The sequence below is a fragment of the Danio rerio genome, chromosome 9 (genome assembly GCF_052040795.2).
Source record: "Danio rerio strain M-AB ecotype USA chromosome 9, GRCz13ab, whole genome shotgun sequence".
In the NCBI taxonomy this organism is placed as follows: Eukaryota; Metazoa; Chordata; class Actinopteri; order Cypriniformes; family Danionidae; genus Danio; species Danio rerio.
This window is the reverse complement of record NC_141029.1, coordinates 22,898,347-22,917,443: the sequence shown is the minus strand read 5'-3', so window position 1 is coordinate 22,917,443 and position 19,097 is coordinate 22,898,347. Positions and strand designations below refer to the sequence as shown.

The 19,097-nt window shown below is 34.4% G+C and overlaps 1 protein-coding gene across 2 annotated transcripts in view; it reads left to right on the top strand.

Annotated features, from left to right (window-relative positions):
• Nucleotides 1-16,121, top strand: part of tbx15 (T-box transcription factor 15) — a 32,630-nt gene extending 16,509 nt beyond the window's left edge. For both annotated transcript variants that reach the window (NM_001328433.1, XM_087265888.1), the window contains 4 exon segments: nt 4,772-4,939; nt 6,013-6,077; nt 9,570-9,667; nt 14,403-16,121. In NM_001328433.1, the coding sequence (NP_001315362.1) occupies nt 4,772-4,939; nt 6,013-6,077; nt 9,570-9,667; nt 14,403-15,238 (1,167 nt within the window). In that variant the 3' untranslated portion in view covers nt 15,239-16,121.
• Nucleotides 16,122-19,097: the final 2,976 nt, after the last annotated feature.

Genomic DNA, 19,097 nt, shown 5'->3' with positions numbered 1-19,097 from the left:
TTTTATTATAGCTGAAATATTGACCTAGAAATGTTTTTAAAAAATTTATAACTGCTTTTATTCTAGTCAAAATAAAACAAATAAGACTTTTTCCAGAAGAAAAAACATTATCAGACATACTGAGAAAATTTCCTTGCTCTGTTAAACATCATTTGGGAAATACTTACTTACTTATTGAAAGGGGGGCTAATAATTATGACTTTAACTGCCCAATTATATCCAGTACTTGCTAAATGATTTTACATTTGTATAACAAGAATATGTGAAATGCTTTTTTATTACGTTTATTTTGTAGTAAGGCAATAACAGTTTTTTTTTTGGTCATTGTGACTCTCAGCTTTAAATTGATGTCGATTATCCGGTGAATGCATTTGCATAACCACTTTAATGGTGCAGTAAAGTCAGAGAGGAAGTCGAGAATAATTGCAGATGACAAGCTGCGTTTTCTTGACCCACTGCTGCAGTGTATCAATGTTTTAGATGCAGGGTTGATGTGGGTGAAGTAGTTTGCCTCGGGCCACGTCTGTGAACTTCACTGCTCTCTATTGGCATCTCGTCTGCATATGGGGCTGTTTTGACTCGAGTCACTGATGCTATCACTCCACTGTTCTGACAAATGTAATAACATATGGGTGTTACAACTGCAGCAGGCTGGTGTTTTCTCAGGAAGAGGAGAGGGGACTTTTCTTATACCACAACCTCGTAAAAAGAGACTTTATTTTTTGTTCGCCTGGAGGGCGAGAAAGGGCCGGAATTGAAGTTAACCCTGGAACGTCCTGTGTGGGACCTCGTCGCCATGAAATATATGAGCCTTACGGTTATTTCGCACTTTCATAGCAAAATATCAAAAGAACGGCATTTATTGTTATTATTACTATTAAAAGTCTTTACTGCTTTATTGGATTGATTTAATGCAGTCTTTCTTATATTCTTTTACTGGTAGTGTATAATGTTACTCTTTTTGCCAATAAATGCTGTGCTTTTAAACTTTTATTCATCTAAGAATCCTGAAAAAATGTTCACAATGGTTTATAGCAATAGAGTATTTCTTGAGCAGAAAATCAGCATATTAGAAGGATTTCTGAAGACTTTAAATCACAGGAATTATTTGCAGTTTAAATATAAAACAAAAAAGCTGAACAGAAGATAAAAATGTACACATCTTATTATTCTGAAACCTTTGAATATGTACAGTTATGAAAAATATTAAGAGATACCTAAATATTTCTCTTCAAGTTTTTCTCTGAATTTAAAATGGATTTTTTCTTTAGAACTAAAAACTTTTCTTCTATTTTTAAATCTAAAAATGTTAGCATGATTTACAGAAGACAGTGTATATACATGGACAGCTAAAGTCAGAACTTTTAGCCCCCCCTGAATTACTACCCCCCTATTTATTTCTTCCCCCAATTTCTGTTTAACGGAGAGATTTTTTCAACAGATTTCTAAACATAATAGTTTTAGTAACTCATTTCTAATACCTGATTTATTTTATCTTTGCCATGATGACTGTAAATAATATTTGACTAGATATTTTTCAAGACAATTCTATAAATCTTAAAGTGATATTTAAAGGCTTAACTAGGCTAATTAGGTTAACTAGGCAGGTTAGAATTAGGCCAGTAATTGTATAACGATGGTTTGTTCTGTAGACTATCAAAAAATATATATAGTTTAAAGGGGCTAATAATTTTGTCCTTAAAATGGCTTTTGAAAAATTAAAAACGGCTTTTATTCTAGCTGAAATAAAACAAACAATACCTTTTTCAGAAGAAAAAAATATTAACAGACATACTGTAAAAATTTCCAAGAGATGGAAGGGCATCCGATGCGTAAAAACGTGCTGGATAAGTTTATAAAAAATATGATAAAAAAGTTGATTAATAAAGAGACTAAGCCGAAAAGAAAATGAATGAATACTGTAAAAAATTTCCTTGCTCTGTTAAACAACATTTTCGAAACACTGTATTTAAAAAATCAAAAAAATCAAAGGGGGGCTAATAATTCTGACTTTAACTATATTTTATCAAGCATACTTCCAAAAAAGACTTTCTATAAGGGTCACGCTGCAGCCGCAATTGCCACTCTTCATATACTTTGACTTTATTCTTCAAACCATTTGTTTTTACCCATTTGACAGCAAGGGGTTTTAAATATTTAAAATATTTAACCATTTGGTATGATCACTAATACTTTTAAAATAATTGAATAATAAACAGGTCCTATAAGTGCACTGTAATAAATGATATGATAAAAACTCATAATGTTTTTATGTTCCTTTACCTTGTTTTATCAAGTTAATCAGATTTTAACTACATTTTTATTTTAACATTTTTAGTCAATTTGATTGATATAAGTTGAGATGACTATAGGAAAGTTAATTTGATTTAAAAAAAAATGAAAGCAGCTAGAATTATTTTACATATGTTTTTTTATGTTAAATCTGATACGCTGAATGAGGATAAAACATTGTTATATTTAAATTTTAATATTTTTCCCCTAAATCTATTTGAAGCATTAAAGTAGACATATAAAATGATTCTGCAAATTTAATTTGATTAAGAAATGTCAAATATAATAAATCTGTTAACTAAAAATAGTATTTACAGTTTTTTTCACCTCCTGTGATTTAAAAAAAATATTTTTTTAAGTTTTTTAACAATAGTTTTAAAAACTGATTTTGGTAAACTGATTTTTTTAGCTCATGCTTGCTTATAATGAATTGTAACTTTGTTTTTAATTATTTATATTCATACAACACAACAAATCTTTTATTGTGTCATAATGACATGTTATAGCTACATTTAAAATAGTGTTATTAATACTTATTAGTGATGGATTCGTTTTCAGTATACATGTTCATATCACATTATACAGTGATTTATAAATATTAATTAGTCAGTTAAGATTGTATTTATTTATAAAGATACAGTTTGCAATTTTTAAAACGTTGTTATGCTATAGTGTACTCTCAGAAAATGATGTTTGCTGCTTGTTTAAACTACTTATTTAAAATGAATTCAAACAACACAATTCCTGCAACAATTTAATAGTTTTATGTCAATCCATTTAAATTTGTAAGAACTAATAAGTTAACTTAAAGGGATCATCGATTTGTGTTGGGACAACATGAAACAACTGTGGTACCCACTATTTTTTACAGTGTAGATTTATAGAATGATTGAGTTATAATTCATTATAAGCACAACCTTCATATTAAGTGTTACCATAATTTCTAAAGTTCCACACAATTCCTTTATGCTGTCCCAACACAAATCAATTAAGCTAACCTAATTATTTTCACAAATTGAACTGGATTGAGCATAAAACAATTAAGTTGTCCCCCCAAAAAACTCATGAATTGTGAAGATTCGACTCATTTTAATAAGTAGTTCAAACAAGCATACAAATTCACACATTTTTTAAATGTGTATTTGAAAAAGAATTAAAGTTTTGCAGAAGAGCTAAACATTTTGTCTCTGAGTGTACATATAGTTATAGTAATTCTTGTTAACTCAAAATATTGCCCTTCCAGTAGTATCACCTGCAAATACCACAGACGATGCTCTGAGTCTCCATAATGTGTGGCTTTGAACATTTCATGCATCTGCTGTTGTCTGGCCTCGGGCAGCACTGCCCAATTGGATTGAATAGGAAGGGGCAAGCAGGAATATTAAATTTACTGTCATCAAGCTGTTTGGTGAAGGCTTCTCTTCTCTCTTCTCTGACCTCCTCGGTTGCGCTGGACCCAGGAGACACACATACACACACACACACATGTACACTGCAGTAATGAGAAGCAGACCGAAGGCCTGAGGGAAAGTTTCAGCCTTCTCGCTCTGACGCCAGCAGATCCTCGTCTGATTCATATCTCATCAACACTCTCATACAACATCTTCTCATATTGGTCCAAGCAGCTTTGATATCCACAGCCTCATTAGATCAGAGATTCAAGGCAAGACGCTGCAGGCAAAAACTTTCTTTAAATGTACCTGTCAATTTTGAGATTTCATGAAGTTTTTTTAAGGCTATAATGCGAAACATAATATACTTTTAAATGTTTGTTTCGTCATACTTTATCACTTTGTCTCTGCAGAATTCAATTACTGTATTTTTAAAGTTAAGTTTCTCAATATAAGTTTTGTCTCCAGCACTGAGCCATAAATCTAAACTTTAGCATCTCTTACATAAACCAAACTTCATAGTTTTATTCCTATTCATTTTCTGACGAGTTTTTCATGTTGTTCATAAATAAATTGACTGATTATATACAACATTTTATTCTACAAACAAATACAAACACAGACTTTTCTGAATTATGGAGTGATTAAAAGAGGTTCCTAAAATTCATTCCTTTATTCATTTTCCTTTAAGTCCCTTATTTATGAAGGGTTGCCACAGAGGAATGAACTGTCAACTATTCCAGCATATGTTTTACACAGCGGATGCCCATCCAGCCTCAACCAGTACTGGGAAACACTCATACACACTCATTCACTCAAACATTCATGCACTCAATTCACCTATAGCGCATATCCTTGGACTGTGAGGGAAACCAGAGAACCTGGAAGAAACCCACATGAACACAGGAAAAACATGCAAACTCCACACAGAAATGCCAACCTTCTTGCTCTGAGGCAATAGTGCTAATCACTGAGGCACCATACTAATAATTCAGACTTCAACTGTATGTTCATATCTATACAGCTGCAGAAATGTGCTCTTTGGTTGCAGTGGAGTAGTTGTTTATAATGACTTTCTTTATTTCTAGATCATCCTGCACTCGATGCACAAATATCAGCCCCGTGTCCATGTGATCCGGAAAGACTTTAGCAGTGAGCTCTCGCCAACCAAACCTGTTCCTACTGGAGAAGGAGTGAAGACATTCAGCTTCCCAGAGACTGTCTTCACCACAGTCACAGCCTACCAGAACCAACAGGTCCATTACTGACTGTCAGTGTGCAAAATGAGAAATAGTTCTGCTGTGAATCAGCTAGGAGTGCAATTAAAAGCCAAGCTGATATTATGACAAGTTTTATTTTATTTTATTTTATTATTTTATTTTATTTATTTTTTTATTATTTGTAATTCAGCTAGGGATGAACAACAATTAAATCGTATAAACAAATAAATCCAAGCTGATAATAACACAAATTATATTATATTATATTATATTATATTATATTATATTATATTATATTATATTATATTATATGCAAAATCATTTTGTGATTTGATAAAGATTATAATAATGTTAAAGTTTAGAATATTAATAAATGAAAAAATAGGGGAAATGAGAAAAATACATTTTATTATGCAGTATTAGTTGGTGTATATATAACTTATCAGTAATTGACTTATCAATAGACAAAATAGACAACAAAAATTGCAGCATTTATTCTGACATTTCTGAGATATTAATGAGTTGAGCTTTTGTAGCTTTTGACAAATTTAATTTGATTTGTAATGAAATGTTTACAAACTCTGAGCAATTAGCAAGGTGTAAAATCCAAATTTTATTTACATTTGGTTTTTACATTTTAAAATATAATGTTTACATCTCGCAATTTGAATTTATTCGTTCAGAATTCTGAGTTTCTGTCTTACAGTTTGGACATTTTTTTCTTAGAACTGCAACTTTATCTCTCGCAAATGTAAATTAATAGCTGCCAACTCATAAAATGAAAGTTGATAAAAGAAATAAGGTAAAATCACGAGAAATCTAAAAATTCCACAGTATAAGATTTTTTTATGTCTGAGTAAAAACTTCTAAAGTATTATTATTAATTTAAACTAAGTCTTTTGTAAATTCCTGTGGCACAAACACGCATTCATGAAAACCAATATGTTATCGATACATTGTGCATCCTGCAATAAAAACCATATCATGAATAAGTTTTAAAAGGAAAAAAAGACTTGTTCTGTTTATTGCTAAACTGACATGTTAAAAGTATCTGAATATGTCAAACCATTATTAAACATGGCTGTTTTGGACTTGTTCTCTCGTAACAGATTACCCGTCTAAAGATCGACCGCAACCCATTTGCCAAAGGATTCCGGGACTCAGGGAGAAACAGGTAGATTTCAGGAAATTTTATCCTCACTCCATATTGTCCATGCTGTGTGCGCAAATACACACAAATCTCGCTAGTGGCCTTTCATATGGATATGAACCCCAGGAGATCCCACCTAATCCCACGTCCCGCTACATTAAAATCACTCCCTCGTCCATTCGGTTGCCAAGAAAACCTAGTCGATCTGTGATAAAACGATCTGATTGAGGGCAGCGGAAAGAAAAAAGACCCCCTTTCCTTTTCTTTCTGCCTTCCTCCAGTCTCTGCATTTGCCTGCATTTCACTTCTCCGTCTCTATAAGATGCGAGTCAGAAATGGTCATATACTGTGAAAAACTCTGAGACAGACCCTCAGCACATGAAAGCACACTTCCATCTGGAGAGTATTATCGCCACAGATATTTGAGACATCTTTTTTCATTTTTCAAACAATAGACCGCCTGATTTATGAACTAGCGTTAGATTTTCATTGCAGAAAGATAGAGATGAAAAGATTATTCAGGAGTAAGATGTATATATCTAAAATTTTTTTAGCTCTTTCACACATATATTCTTAAAATACACTTTTTATCCTTCAATAAAATCGTTTCAATACTAATGCTCTGGATCCTCCTCATCTCGGATTGCAAACCACAGATTAAGTTGTAATGCTTGTTAGCTTTTGATAATCTTTGTATGGCAGGCTGTTTTAACATTTATTTTCTAAATCTTTAAAGTTCATATTTTCATGCCTATGTTTTTTTAGATACTAGAATCTTTTCCATTAAGTGCTACTTATTCGATCTGAATAGCATCTTTTCCATTAAGTGAAAGTACTTATTCATTAGCTGGTACTACTGGTTATTCTTTTGGTATTAGTGCTTGTTCTTTAGTAATTTATTTTTATATAAGTATTTATTTAATAGAAAATAGTCTTTCTTTTAAAATAAACACTAGTATCTGTTCAACAACACCATCTGTGTCCAAACAACATGAAACATGACAAGATTCCAGTAACAAGCAATTTGTCTCTCTGCACCAGACGTGACATGACAGAAAAAATGAAATAGAGTCATTCAGATGTGCAGAACAAAACTCCCAATGACATTATTGTTATCTAATTAATTAGTATTAAACTTTATTAATATTGTTCAATGTACATGTGTATTGAGTGCACAGTTCTAACGTCTTAGTTTAAACCATGTTTGCTATAGGTATTATCTGCTTGTTTTTTCAATATATAAACGTAAAGTGAAATTGTATTCAAATTCATACTGGTAACATTAACTCTAAATAAAGCATGTAATTAAGTCGATCATAGTAGTTCATGCTCTTGTTCACCTGCACGTTGCAGAAATAAATACTTTGCATGTTGTTGTCACAGATGGTTAGGCAAGGCAAGCAAAGCAAGTTCATTTATATACTGTAGCACATTAATTCATACTCAATGGTAATTTAAAGTGCTTTACATAAACAAGAATAAAAGATCAAATAAAATAAAAACACCAAATATAAGAAATAAAAAAAACAGATTAAAAATGTGTTAAAACAGGTCTTAAAGGAATGAAAAACAAAAGAAAGACAAAATTAGGGCAAAATATGCGTGTCGCATTGTAAGACATGGTGTAAGTAGCTAGTTCTACACACAGTAGCTGTTTGAGGACAAAAACCTGACAAACGTCTTGAAATTCAACATCTGAACAGTGTCTTGTTCTTTAGTGATATATTTTTAAATGTAGTATTTATTTAATAGAAAATAGTACTTTTTAAAATAATCACTAGTATCTATGAAATAACACCGTGTCCTAACAACATGCAACATGACAAGATTCCAGTGACAAGCAATTTGTCTCTCTGCACCAGACGTGACATGACAAGAAAAAATAAAATAGAGTCATTCAGATGTGCAGAACCAAACTCCCAATGACGTAGACATGTTTATGATCTAATTAATTAGTATTAAACCTTATTAATATTGTTCAATGTTGTAACTGGAAGCTGAATAATTTACTTTGATTCATTGAATTAATATACAATAATGCACACCTGAGATATAATACATTATTATATCAATGACCTAGTCATTAGTTATAAGAACTAGTTTCTAATTAATATGTATTAGAATTAAATGAATAAGCAGATTTACTTGTACTAGTAAGTGTGGGTGTCTATTTAATAGGTACTAGTATCTAAAGAATGAGGAACGAGTGTCTAATTAATAAACACTAGTATACTGTAAAGAATATCCTTAAATTAGCAATTTTCCATATTTTGTGATTATTTTTTATTTTGTTTTTCTATTCATTTATGCTTTTAAATTGCATTATGGAATCTTGATCTTTCTTCCAATAACTTTAAACCTTGAAAAGTTACTTTTATTAACATTTTAATAGTTTAAAGTGACATATTGTCTGCTTTGGTTTTGTATATTACACTCTCAGAAATGAAGGTACAGGAGCTGTCACTGGGGCAGTACCTTTTCAAAAGATACATATTTGTAACTGAAGGGTCCGCAATGGTACCTCAAAGGTACCATTTGGTACTTAAAAGGTACCAAATGGTACCTCATTTTTGAGGTACCAATGTGGACTCTTTGGGTACAAATGTGTACCTTTTGAAAAGGTACTACCCCAGTCACAGCTCCTATACCTTTATTTCTGAGAGTTTATGGTACTAAAACCTTGTAATACATCCAGTATGTTTTCTGTTATTTTACAGACTTCTATACATATTACTTATACATTTTATTATTTCAAATGACTAAAATATCAATAAAAGTCACTTTGTTAAATTTTAGAGTTTAATTTTCAACATCAAAAGTCAACAGAGCAAAGATCAACATCCCATAATGCAATTTACTACTGTAAATAAATGGGGAATTATATGGAAACTGTTTAATGAACAGATCTTTCTTACAGTGTACCTAAGGAATAAATACTGCTAATATCTGTTGGTACTAAATTTGGTACTATGGCACAAAAACCTACATTTTCTTCTACAATACATTCTAGTTCATATTATGTATTAAATATTAAAATGGCTTGCCATAATTAATAGGGTCAGTTGTGCTTAACCAGGCCACAATTCAACATTTTAATGTACATCACAATCACTCTTATTTATGATACATTACATCTTTCTTTTGGTGAGCAGTATTTGGATTCAGTCGGAGCCAGTGCTGGAGTCATTAGAGTGGTTCACTAACAAGCAGAAAAGAGGAGAGAATTACAGCCGCTTAAGCTGTACGGCGAGGGCCGGTTCAGGCAGCGCTGCAGAGAGGAGTAAATCACACAGGAAGGGGAGCCTTGTACACAGCACAGATGAAACATCAGCCAGATTTATGTGCACAGTAAAAACCTGCTCCTTTTTACGGGCTCTAGTTTCCTCCAACTCCCCCTCTGATTTTTCTCCCTTTTTCGCCGCTGTCTCATGTGCATAATCGGACTGTCTCACCTGTTTCCCTTTGCCATCTCACGTCTCCTCTTCCGGCCTTTTTCTGCCACTGTCCCCCATACAGGACCGGGCTGGAGGCGATAATGGAGACGTATGCTTTTTGGAGACCTCCGGTGAGGACACTGACATTTGAGGACTTCACCAACATGCAGAAGCAGCAAGGTAGAGTCTGTAGATGTTTTTAACATGCCTACTTGAATAACAGTGGCTCCGGATTGCGAACTGTTGCTTCATAAATCATTTTTAATGTTACTGTGGCCACAATAATCACATACCATGGTGGATTTATGAATCAGCTGTACGATGGGTGGGACGGGTTGGACGATTTTAAGTTTTTGTGTCCAAGAGTGAGGTTGTCAATGTGCCTGTTTAAAAGATCAAGAGTTATTTTGCTTCCTTTTAAATCTGACCCTGAAATATAAAGCCATATGTGCTTAAAAATAGACAACATAAACAAATCGTTACAATTTTATCATTTAAATGTTGTGTAATTCAATTCAATTGTTTATTCCTATATCGCTTTTACAATGTAGATTGTGATAAAGCAGCTTAACATAAAAAGTTCTAGTAAATTGAAACTGTCAGTCCAGTTTTCAGAGTTGTAGTTCAGTTCAGTGTGGTTTAATTTTCACTGCTGAAAGTCCAAACACTAAAAGAGCAAATCCATCAATGCACAGATAATTTTCATTATAAAATGTCATTATAAATAATATATCATCAAAGTAATTGTAAATAAACTATTTATTTTTCTTCAGTCTGTTCCTTTTGAACTGATCTTCAATGATTGATTTTTTTCTATAAATTAAATGATTCCATTCTCAGGTACAGCTTATTGAATCACTGATCCGGTAATGATTATGAAGGAAGAACAACATTTTTTGTCCGCCTTCAAAGAAAAACTTAGAATATAATTACAAAGCTTACATTTCGAATCTTGAAATGCAAAATGATTAAAGATTTAAGAGAACATCTCACCCTAAAATTTAAAGCCATATCTACACTCAAAAATATATATATACTTCATATGTTATATATATTATATAACATATATTACATATGTTAAAAGTGTTAACTTAAAAAAGTTAACGTAATCGATATGTGTTGGGACAACATGAATGAATTGTGTGGAAACAGTGTAGTTTATGTAGAAGAACATAGCAAAACATGGAAATAATATTTAACAATTATTTATTATTATTTAAATGAATGAATGCATATTATTACAAGACATTCTTTGCTATTTGCTGTAATAATCAGATTTTATTAACCCTTTAACTGCCCCACCAAGAAAAAAAATGTTGGGATTGCATTTCTAAACTCTTAATGTCACCAGTTAACACACTCAATGGATTTTTTTTCAACACATTCCATAGTTTCTAAAATATCAACCTCTACCAAATGGTAGATATGTCAGTTTGTTGTAAAATTAATGGAATCAATACATTTACTACACTGTAAGAAATTCAGGGTTCTACATAAATTATGATTTGTGTTGAAACAACATTAATAAATTAAGTTAGTTTTTACAAATTTAAGTGGATTTAACATAAAATATTAAGCTGTCGCCAAAAATGTTAAGAATTATGTTGTTTCAGCTTATTTTAAATAAGTTGTTTGAACAAGCAGCAAACATATTTTTTGAGTGTATGAAAAATCTGAAAATATAAACTGCAAGACCAATTTCTAAAAAAATAATCAAAATAAAACATTACTAAATCATCTTTATTTTTTGTAGTATGCCATAAAATATTTCAGATTCTCGTTTACAATAATAAATTATTGTACAATTTTTACAATAAAACCAAAATTAAGTGTAGTTGTGCAACAGGATTATGTTTGATTGATTTTTTTTTGTAAGTACATTGCTGTGTGTGTAAACCAATATTTAATGCAGACATTCTTTAAAGGACTTTAACAGTCATTATTTAAAACAGTCAAAATATGGTCCACCAATTATGTTAAATTTTGTGTAAATGATTCATTCATTGATCAAACTAATTAATAAACTCATACATTTCAGCCCATTTCTCACACAAATCTCTCGTATGCCTTTAGAAGTCTCAGAGTAATGCGCTCATATTGATTTTATGATCATTTTGAATCTTGAAACGTCATGAGAGCAAATAAATCTTGTCACATTGAATCATTCAAAAGAAATGTCTTCCTATAAATTTGGCTCTCACAAGTGTCTGATCGATGTCTCTTACTCAAAGCTAGCATTATAGCCCAGATGATCAAATGTTGATCTAACTATTTTTTTCCCCTCGTCATAAGGTCAGAGTAATGTGAGCACAGTATTTTGTCTGAGTAGACATCTGTTTGTCATCACAAAGTTCTCGAAACGGATTAAATGTTAATTAAAGTTCTCGCGCGGCTGACAAAATGTCGCGTCCCCTCCGCCACCATCACACCCCCGCAACCCCAAACTGATCGCCCTCCCTCTTCCATCAGTTGTTCTCCAAGCACTGCTGAAGCCTCTCTCACTAAAGCCTGACAACAGGGGAAAAACATGACATCACCGCAAGCTCTCCTTTCTCTTCTCTAGCAGAACAGAACCAGAACTCAGCTCAGTAATATTATCGAACGCATATGGAGCTGGCCCGAGCCTCAGCCAAGAGAGTTCTGAATATTATAGTTCCTATCCCATTCCGAGCCGTAGATCAGACTACATTTTCAAAACAACAAACTGAGTGACGGCCAATTTCTCATTAATAAAGAAATATGTGGTAGATATCCCACCGCTATCACTCAGCTCCATGTGTTTGACTTATTCACTGCGCGTATGTGCCAGTGATTGTTTTTTTCCTCCTTTCTATGAACGTATGCCCAAATGCTGTCTGTAATACTGAGAGAGAAAGGCCTCTGTTGACCAGACATGCATATTATCAAACTCAAGCCACATTTGCATTGAACATTTGTTACAATGTTTCTGAAATGGTTGCTGCTGACAAGACATGTAATTAGCTTTTTACACTAAGCTTATCTTCTGGTTATCGTCTCTTTTTAAAGCCAACTTTTTAACCCCAGGTTAAGCAGAATCTTACACAAGGGTTAAAAGGGCTAGTTCAGCCAAAAATAAAAATTTGTTATTCATTTGCTCACCCTTAGGCTAGTCGGGAAGATGAAGGTTACTTTTTCTTTAGTAAAACATTAAAACATTAAGCTGAAAGCACGTTCCTGGTGATTCTTAAAGTGAAAGTCAATTGTTGACATATAGAGGGCCAAAAAACAAAACAAATCAGGCAAAAAATTAATACTTGTCATTCCTGTCGATACACTTTTTAAATGAACAGACAGTGCAAGAAACAAACATTCATTAATTTTCTTTTCAGCTTAGCCCCTTTATTAATCTGGGGTCGCCACAGCGGAATGAACCACCAACTTATTCAGCATATGTTTTACGCAGTTCCATCCGCAACCTATCGCTGGGAAACACATATACACTCATTCACACACACTCATACACTATGGTCAAATTTAGCATACCCAATTCACCTGTACCACATGTCTTTGGACTTGTGGGGGAAACCGGAGCACCCAGAGGAAACCCATGTGAACGCGGGGAGAAATGCCAACTGCCAACTGACCTGTGTTGCCCCAATAAACATAAGCAATTTAAGTCATTCAAAATCATTAAATCACTTTAAATCGTTTAATAGTTTGTTGTTGTTGTTTTTGTTTCGGTGAACTTTAACCTCACATTTTAATGCCAATTGTATGTAGTTAGAAAAATGTCTGCATTTGAATATAAAGCTCAATTGTTTAGCAACAAACAGCCAATCAACCAATCATTAATTGAGCCTTTGCATTATTGAATACCTGTACACTTTGTGTAGTCACATAAACTTTAATGCACAATTTGAGTGAAATTATGATGGAGGATAAGAATGTTTTGTTCTATACATATGGTTTGAAAAGGTTCTACTGAGGACAAACTGAACGGCTCAGTCTAGAAGATATAAGCCCAACTGATGTGCATGAGTGAGACAAGCCGTTATTTGAACAGGCTGCATGCTGTGCTCATCCAATCAATCATTCTGACACTGCAGATCTGCAAAAAAGAGCTTTATCCAGGGGTTTGTGAACGTACACTAACGTTTTGGGTTTTGGGAAAGATTTTTTCTTTAAGAAGCTCCTTACATTTATCAAGAAAAATACAGTATTATTTGGATTATTGTTATTTTAATTAATAGATTTGTTTTCTATTTTGTATTATTTAAAAAAATATGTCATTAAGTGTTTTATTACTATCAAAAATATGAACTATTAAACCATACATGATCACTCTTGAAAAAAGAGGTTCTTTATTGACATTGTTTGTTCAGTGAAGAATGTGTTACACCAGTTGAAACCTTCCTCTTGATAAAAGGTCAAACATTTTTTTAGATTATTAAAACAACAATCATACTAAGATTATTTGGAAGCCAATGGGTACAAGTTTTGGTTTTGGAATCCCAAATTGTATTTCTATAGCATCAATGCATAAAAAACATTTATGAGTGTTTAGATTGATGTGACGGTGTAATTAATGAGAGGATTTTCTTTTTTTTTTGGTGCACTGTCCCTTTAATAACTTTAAAGAACAATCATTTAGTTACATAGGATGTGACTGAGATGAGCGCTCTGTTATGGGTTAATACGTGGCACTTGTTGCCAGCTTTGAACAAGCCTCTCTTGTACCCAGATGAAATGATCTCCCTAAGGAGCCACAGTGACTGCTCGCGGTCCACGAGATGAAATAAGAGATACGCTCTCAGTGTGATTGTTGGACAGTGCATGTGTTTTCAGAGCTGGCTCTGTCTCTTCTCCTCTAGTCTTTATGCGTAGGAACATACATCTCCACACTGTGTCTTTGGGGTTTGGATGTTTCTGAATGTTTGCTGACTCTGTTTTTCAGGAGGGAGCACTGGCACCTCTCCCACTACCTCCAGCACTGGTACTCCATCCCCCTCCGGCGCGACACACCTCCTCTCCCCTTCGTGCTCCCCTCCTACCTTCCATCTGGCACCCAACACCTTCAATGTGGGCTGCAGGGAGAGCCAGCTGTGTAACCTGGGCTTGTCTGAGTACCCCGCATGTGCCAGAAGCAACATGGCTGCCCTGCAAGGCTACGGAGGATTGGCTGATGGATCCTACGGCCGCCTCCAGACCACAGGAGGCGCTGTAGCCTCCGCCCAGGCCTCAGAATCCTTCTTGCCTCAGAGGACTTCCTCTCTCATTGCGGCAGGAATGCAGGGTGGAGCTCATGGCTCATTGGCCACTGGTAACAGTGGCAGCGGTAGCGGTGGAGGCAAGATGGATGCGTATGGAAGTCAGCTGGCCTCTTTTCCTGCGTCCCAACTGCAGTACGTCATGCAGGCAGGGGCCAGCTCAGCCTCTGGGTCATCGGCTTCATCTGGCTCTTCCCCATCCTCTGCTCATATGTTCTCTGGGAGCCATCATCATGTGCAGCAGAGCACATATAACGCCTTTTCTCTTCACAATCCCTATAACCTATATGGATACAACTTCCCGGCCTCACCGCGCCTGGCTGCCAGCCCGGAGAAGCCTCAGGGTGGCTTACTGTGCTCCTCGTCCTCCGCCGGAGCTTTTGCTGAACGCCAGTACCTGTCTAACGGTGGCATGGACAGTATGCATATGATAGGCAACCCCACTGGCAGCCAACAGGGGGCCGGCAGCTGTGACGGCCGGCAGTATGGCTCTTCTTCGCAGATGTCCATGCACATGGTTTGAAGCAATTGAAAAAGCAAAATAAACCAAAAACAGATCAAAATACCAAACACGAACAGCTGCTGCAGTTTTTATGCTCGCCGTTTCTGGGTGTTCAGAGTTTTATTATTCAAAATGTCAACATTCAGTGTGGACTTTTTATCATCTCACCACTTCATCAGACTAAAATGGAGTTAAAGTGTTCATCTCTTACATGAAATGGCTTCAACGCAAATGGATACACAAGATAAAAATGACCCATCCAACCTGACTGTTGTTGTTGCTGACCTGCCGACCTCAATGGTGTGCAAAACTGAACTGAAATAAAAGAGGTCGGAGATTTAGAAGATGGATTCTGTTGAGGATTCATATTTGGTGCAATAATGACAGCCGTAACTGTCCCACATGTACGAAAGACATCAGCTTGAACAAAACATATCCTCAAAACTGTGAGTGAATAAGTCAGACGTGTTGTGTTGATAATATGCAATGCTTGTCATAAAGTTTGTGATGCAATGTTTGAAGCTGACTGGCTCTTTCAGAGTCTCAGGACAGCCAAGTAATAACAGGGTTTCTGTATGTTTCTGACAATCTGTTACTAAATTGCCTATTGGTTTGGAAATGGCTTAACCATATCCCGAGTGGAACATAAACATATAAGCAATAGTGAATGCACGCAAAGCACATAGGTTTTAAATTGTTGTGTGGATAAAAACCATAGGAAGACAAGGTAATTATGCTTTGGAGTGTTTGTAAATGAATATATTTAAATGCTAAGCAATTATATGGCCAGTGTATGATGTTGAATTAAATTAGTGTGGGTGGAATGAACAAATGTTGTTTTAGGCTGTAAATACAAGTGCCAAGCACATAAAGCTCATTAAATAAACATTATAAGTTCTCTGTATGTTTTCTTAGGAAAAAATAATAATAAGAAAAAGAGCATGTTTTGTTGATTTTGGTTGTGATTTTGGTGTTCTATCATGCAGTGGATCATAAAGGGCACTTAGTTACCCCTTTTACAAGATGCAAGAAAAGCCTTTGGTATTTCCAGAATGTGTCTCTAAAGTTTAAGCTCAAAACACATTATTTAAATTTTAGATTATATTAGAACAGTGTTTCTCATCCACTTTCCTGGAGTACCACCAGCTCTGTACATTTTCCATGTCTCTTTAATCAAACACATCTAATTCAGTTCATCAGCAAATTAGCAGAGACTTAAAGACTTGTAATGGGTGTAGGAGACATCCAAAACATGCAGTGCTGATAGGCCTCCAGGAACATGTGACCCCACCAGTCCTATGCCACCCAACCAGCTCCGAGCTAGGATCGAATCAGTGACTTTCCGCATGGGAGTCGGTTGCTCAACCAAGGAGGCTAAAGACCATGGCTTCTAGCGCCTGTCGCTAGAGCATATTTAGAGGTCAGAGGAGTGAGGTTTACCTGCACAAAACTTTTTTAGATGGCCTCTGCTACACATGGTTGAGAAACACGGATGTAGAATATGCCCATTTTGGTGTCTGATGATAATGTAGCTGTTTTTGTAACCTGTGACTTTAAATCCAAATGTCTGCTTCTCCTACGTTTTGTGAGATAAACAGCAGTCAGTGATAGAAACACAGGGATGAAGCTGAAATAAGGTCAGGAGACAAAAATACCTAGTATGTTTATTTGATGTATTAGAGTCTATTCAAGCCTTTCTGAAATGATGAGTCTCACACAAATGGCATTTGCAGTACACACATATTAGTGTTTACTGACACCATGTGACCGTGGTGGTTATAGCGGTTGAGAATTAGACAGTGATTTTACTCTCTTTATTGCAAAAATGCTCTGTTTAAAAAAAACAAAACTTTTGAACTTATAAAATTAATTATTGAGGTGCAGCTGGTCACAGAGACTTCTAACAAATATTTTAATCCCAGTTTATTTGCAAAATAATGTTCTGTGGACATGTGTATACATATTATTATTATAGAAATATGGTGCCTGTCAATCAATTCAGTGGGCAGGAAAAACCACACTCCTACGTCAAGTTGCTATGCCCATAGCAACTTGACGTAGGAGTCCGTTTTTTCCTCAAAATCACTAGGATTTGGGTCCTATTTTAATGTCAGTAAATTTAAAAAAAAGAGACTTATCGTGTTTATATCACTCTAATATGAGAGTGGACACACTATACCTACGAACCATTCTGTCCAAACAGCCTACAAAAGTTCCCCTTTCAGTTGTTTATTTGATCATGGCAAAATCCGGACATACTGAGAGTATATTTAGGACTATTTGAAAAAGTTAATACATTTTTTTTTTAAACTACACGCATAATTTCACATAGAAAAAAGGAGAATTTATAAAGTCCTCAATCTGAAATATGAAAAAAGTTTTTACTAATGAATTGCAAGTATATCTCATGCCCTGTTATTTTCCCCTCTATTATAATCATGGGCTTGAGATAAAGAGAACCAGAAAACGATTATTTGAAAGTCAATATGTGTAAAAATAAATGAATAAAAACAAATGGATTGATCCTGCTGTTCACTTTGATATAAAGAAGAAAGAGAAAACCATGTGGATCAAATTCATCTTTTCACTGTGGTGATGCATATAAATGCCACCTGTTTAAAGAGAGCGAATGGGGGCAAGAGGGAATGGAAGAGAGCAATCTGTTAGACACTGGATGGGGGTAATTTCTACGTTTCTGGCTTTAATATGTCTGCTCTTAATACTTTTACAGTATGTATTTATGATCACTTCTCTCATGTCTGGGCTTTGGTCCTCATTATCCAAGCACAGGCTTCGTTGATTTAAAAGCACAATCAGCATCCATTACATGGATGTCTTCAGAAGTGAGTAAAGTTTTTTCTTTTTCTCTCTGTTCTTCTTATATTTTTCTTCTTTCTCAGATCACTTCCCATCATGTGCTCGATCCAGCCATGAAATATCATATCTGAATCGTCATCAGAAAGTAAACGGTGTGGAAGACCGTGGAGACATCTCTCTGTATTAGAAACACCTGTTTTCCAAGTGCAGCTCTAGTAATGACTGGATGTTCAATCAAAGAGTGCATGATTTCATAATTTGGCACATCCCCATCTCTCTGGACATTATTTCCAATAATTATGCGCATTTATTTGTCTAGTAATTTGAAACAAATCTCTTCTAAAATTTCAAATCAGCTTGTGAAAATGAGACAATGAAGTAGAATGGACAGGTATAGTAGATGTAAAGAAAAGTACATTTGTTAAAGAAAAAAAAGATTTTGACCTTTCAGAAAAGCAATGCCATCCCATCAACCCAAACAAAACCTGATCTATGCTGACACTCAAGTGTGATTAAAAAAAGATGTTTAATTGGAAAATCGGAAGTGTTTCTTCTGACAATCTGGACAGCTGGTTTAAAGTATGGCCTTGTATAATTTGATTTCTGGTAAACTATTGCCCTCTTGTGTTTCTATTTCACATGATTCAACATGCCCTGATCTTGTTGTTTGAATAAATAAGTAAAGATTCACTGTGAACCACATTATAGGCCTGTAATATAACAGTGTGCCAGATTACATTATCTTATTAAAGGGCCTTTCTTCAACTACGGGCACTTTTAGCCTTGTGAAGTTGAGTAAAAAAACTTGTTTAAAATTAACGTAACATTGCCTCATAGGTTTAAACAATTTGTCTAGTTTTAAGATCTGTCAGGACAAACTTAGATAAGAAGAGAAACATTTTTCCATTGTGAACTGAACAAATGTCAATTCCACCACATCTCAATATACAGCTTTTATTTCAAAATTAAATAATTTATGTCTAAGATCATTTTTGTAACCAGTTTAACCAATCTCTCCACTATATATATATTTGTAAATTAAATAAATTAGTTTTATGCTGAA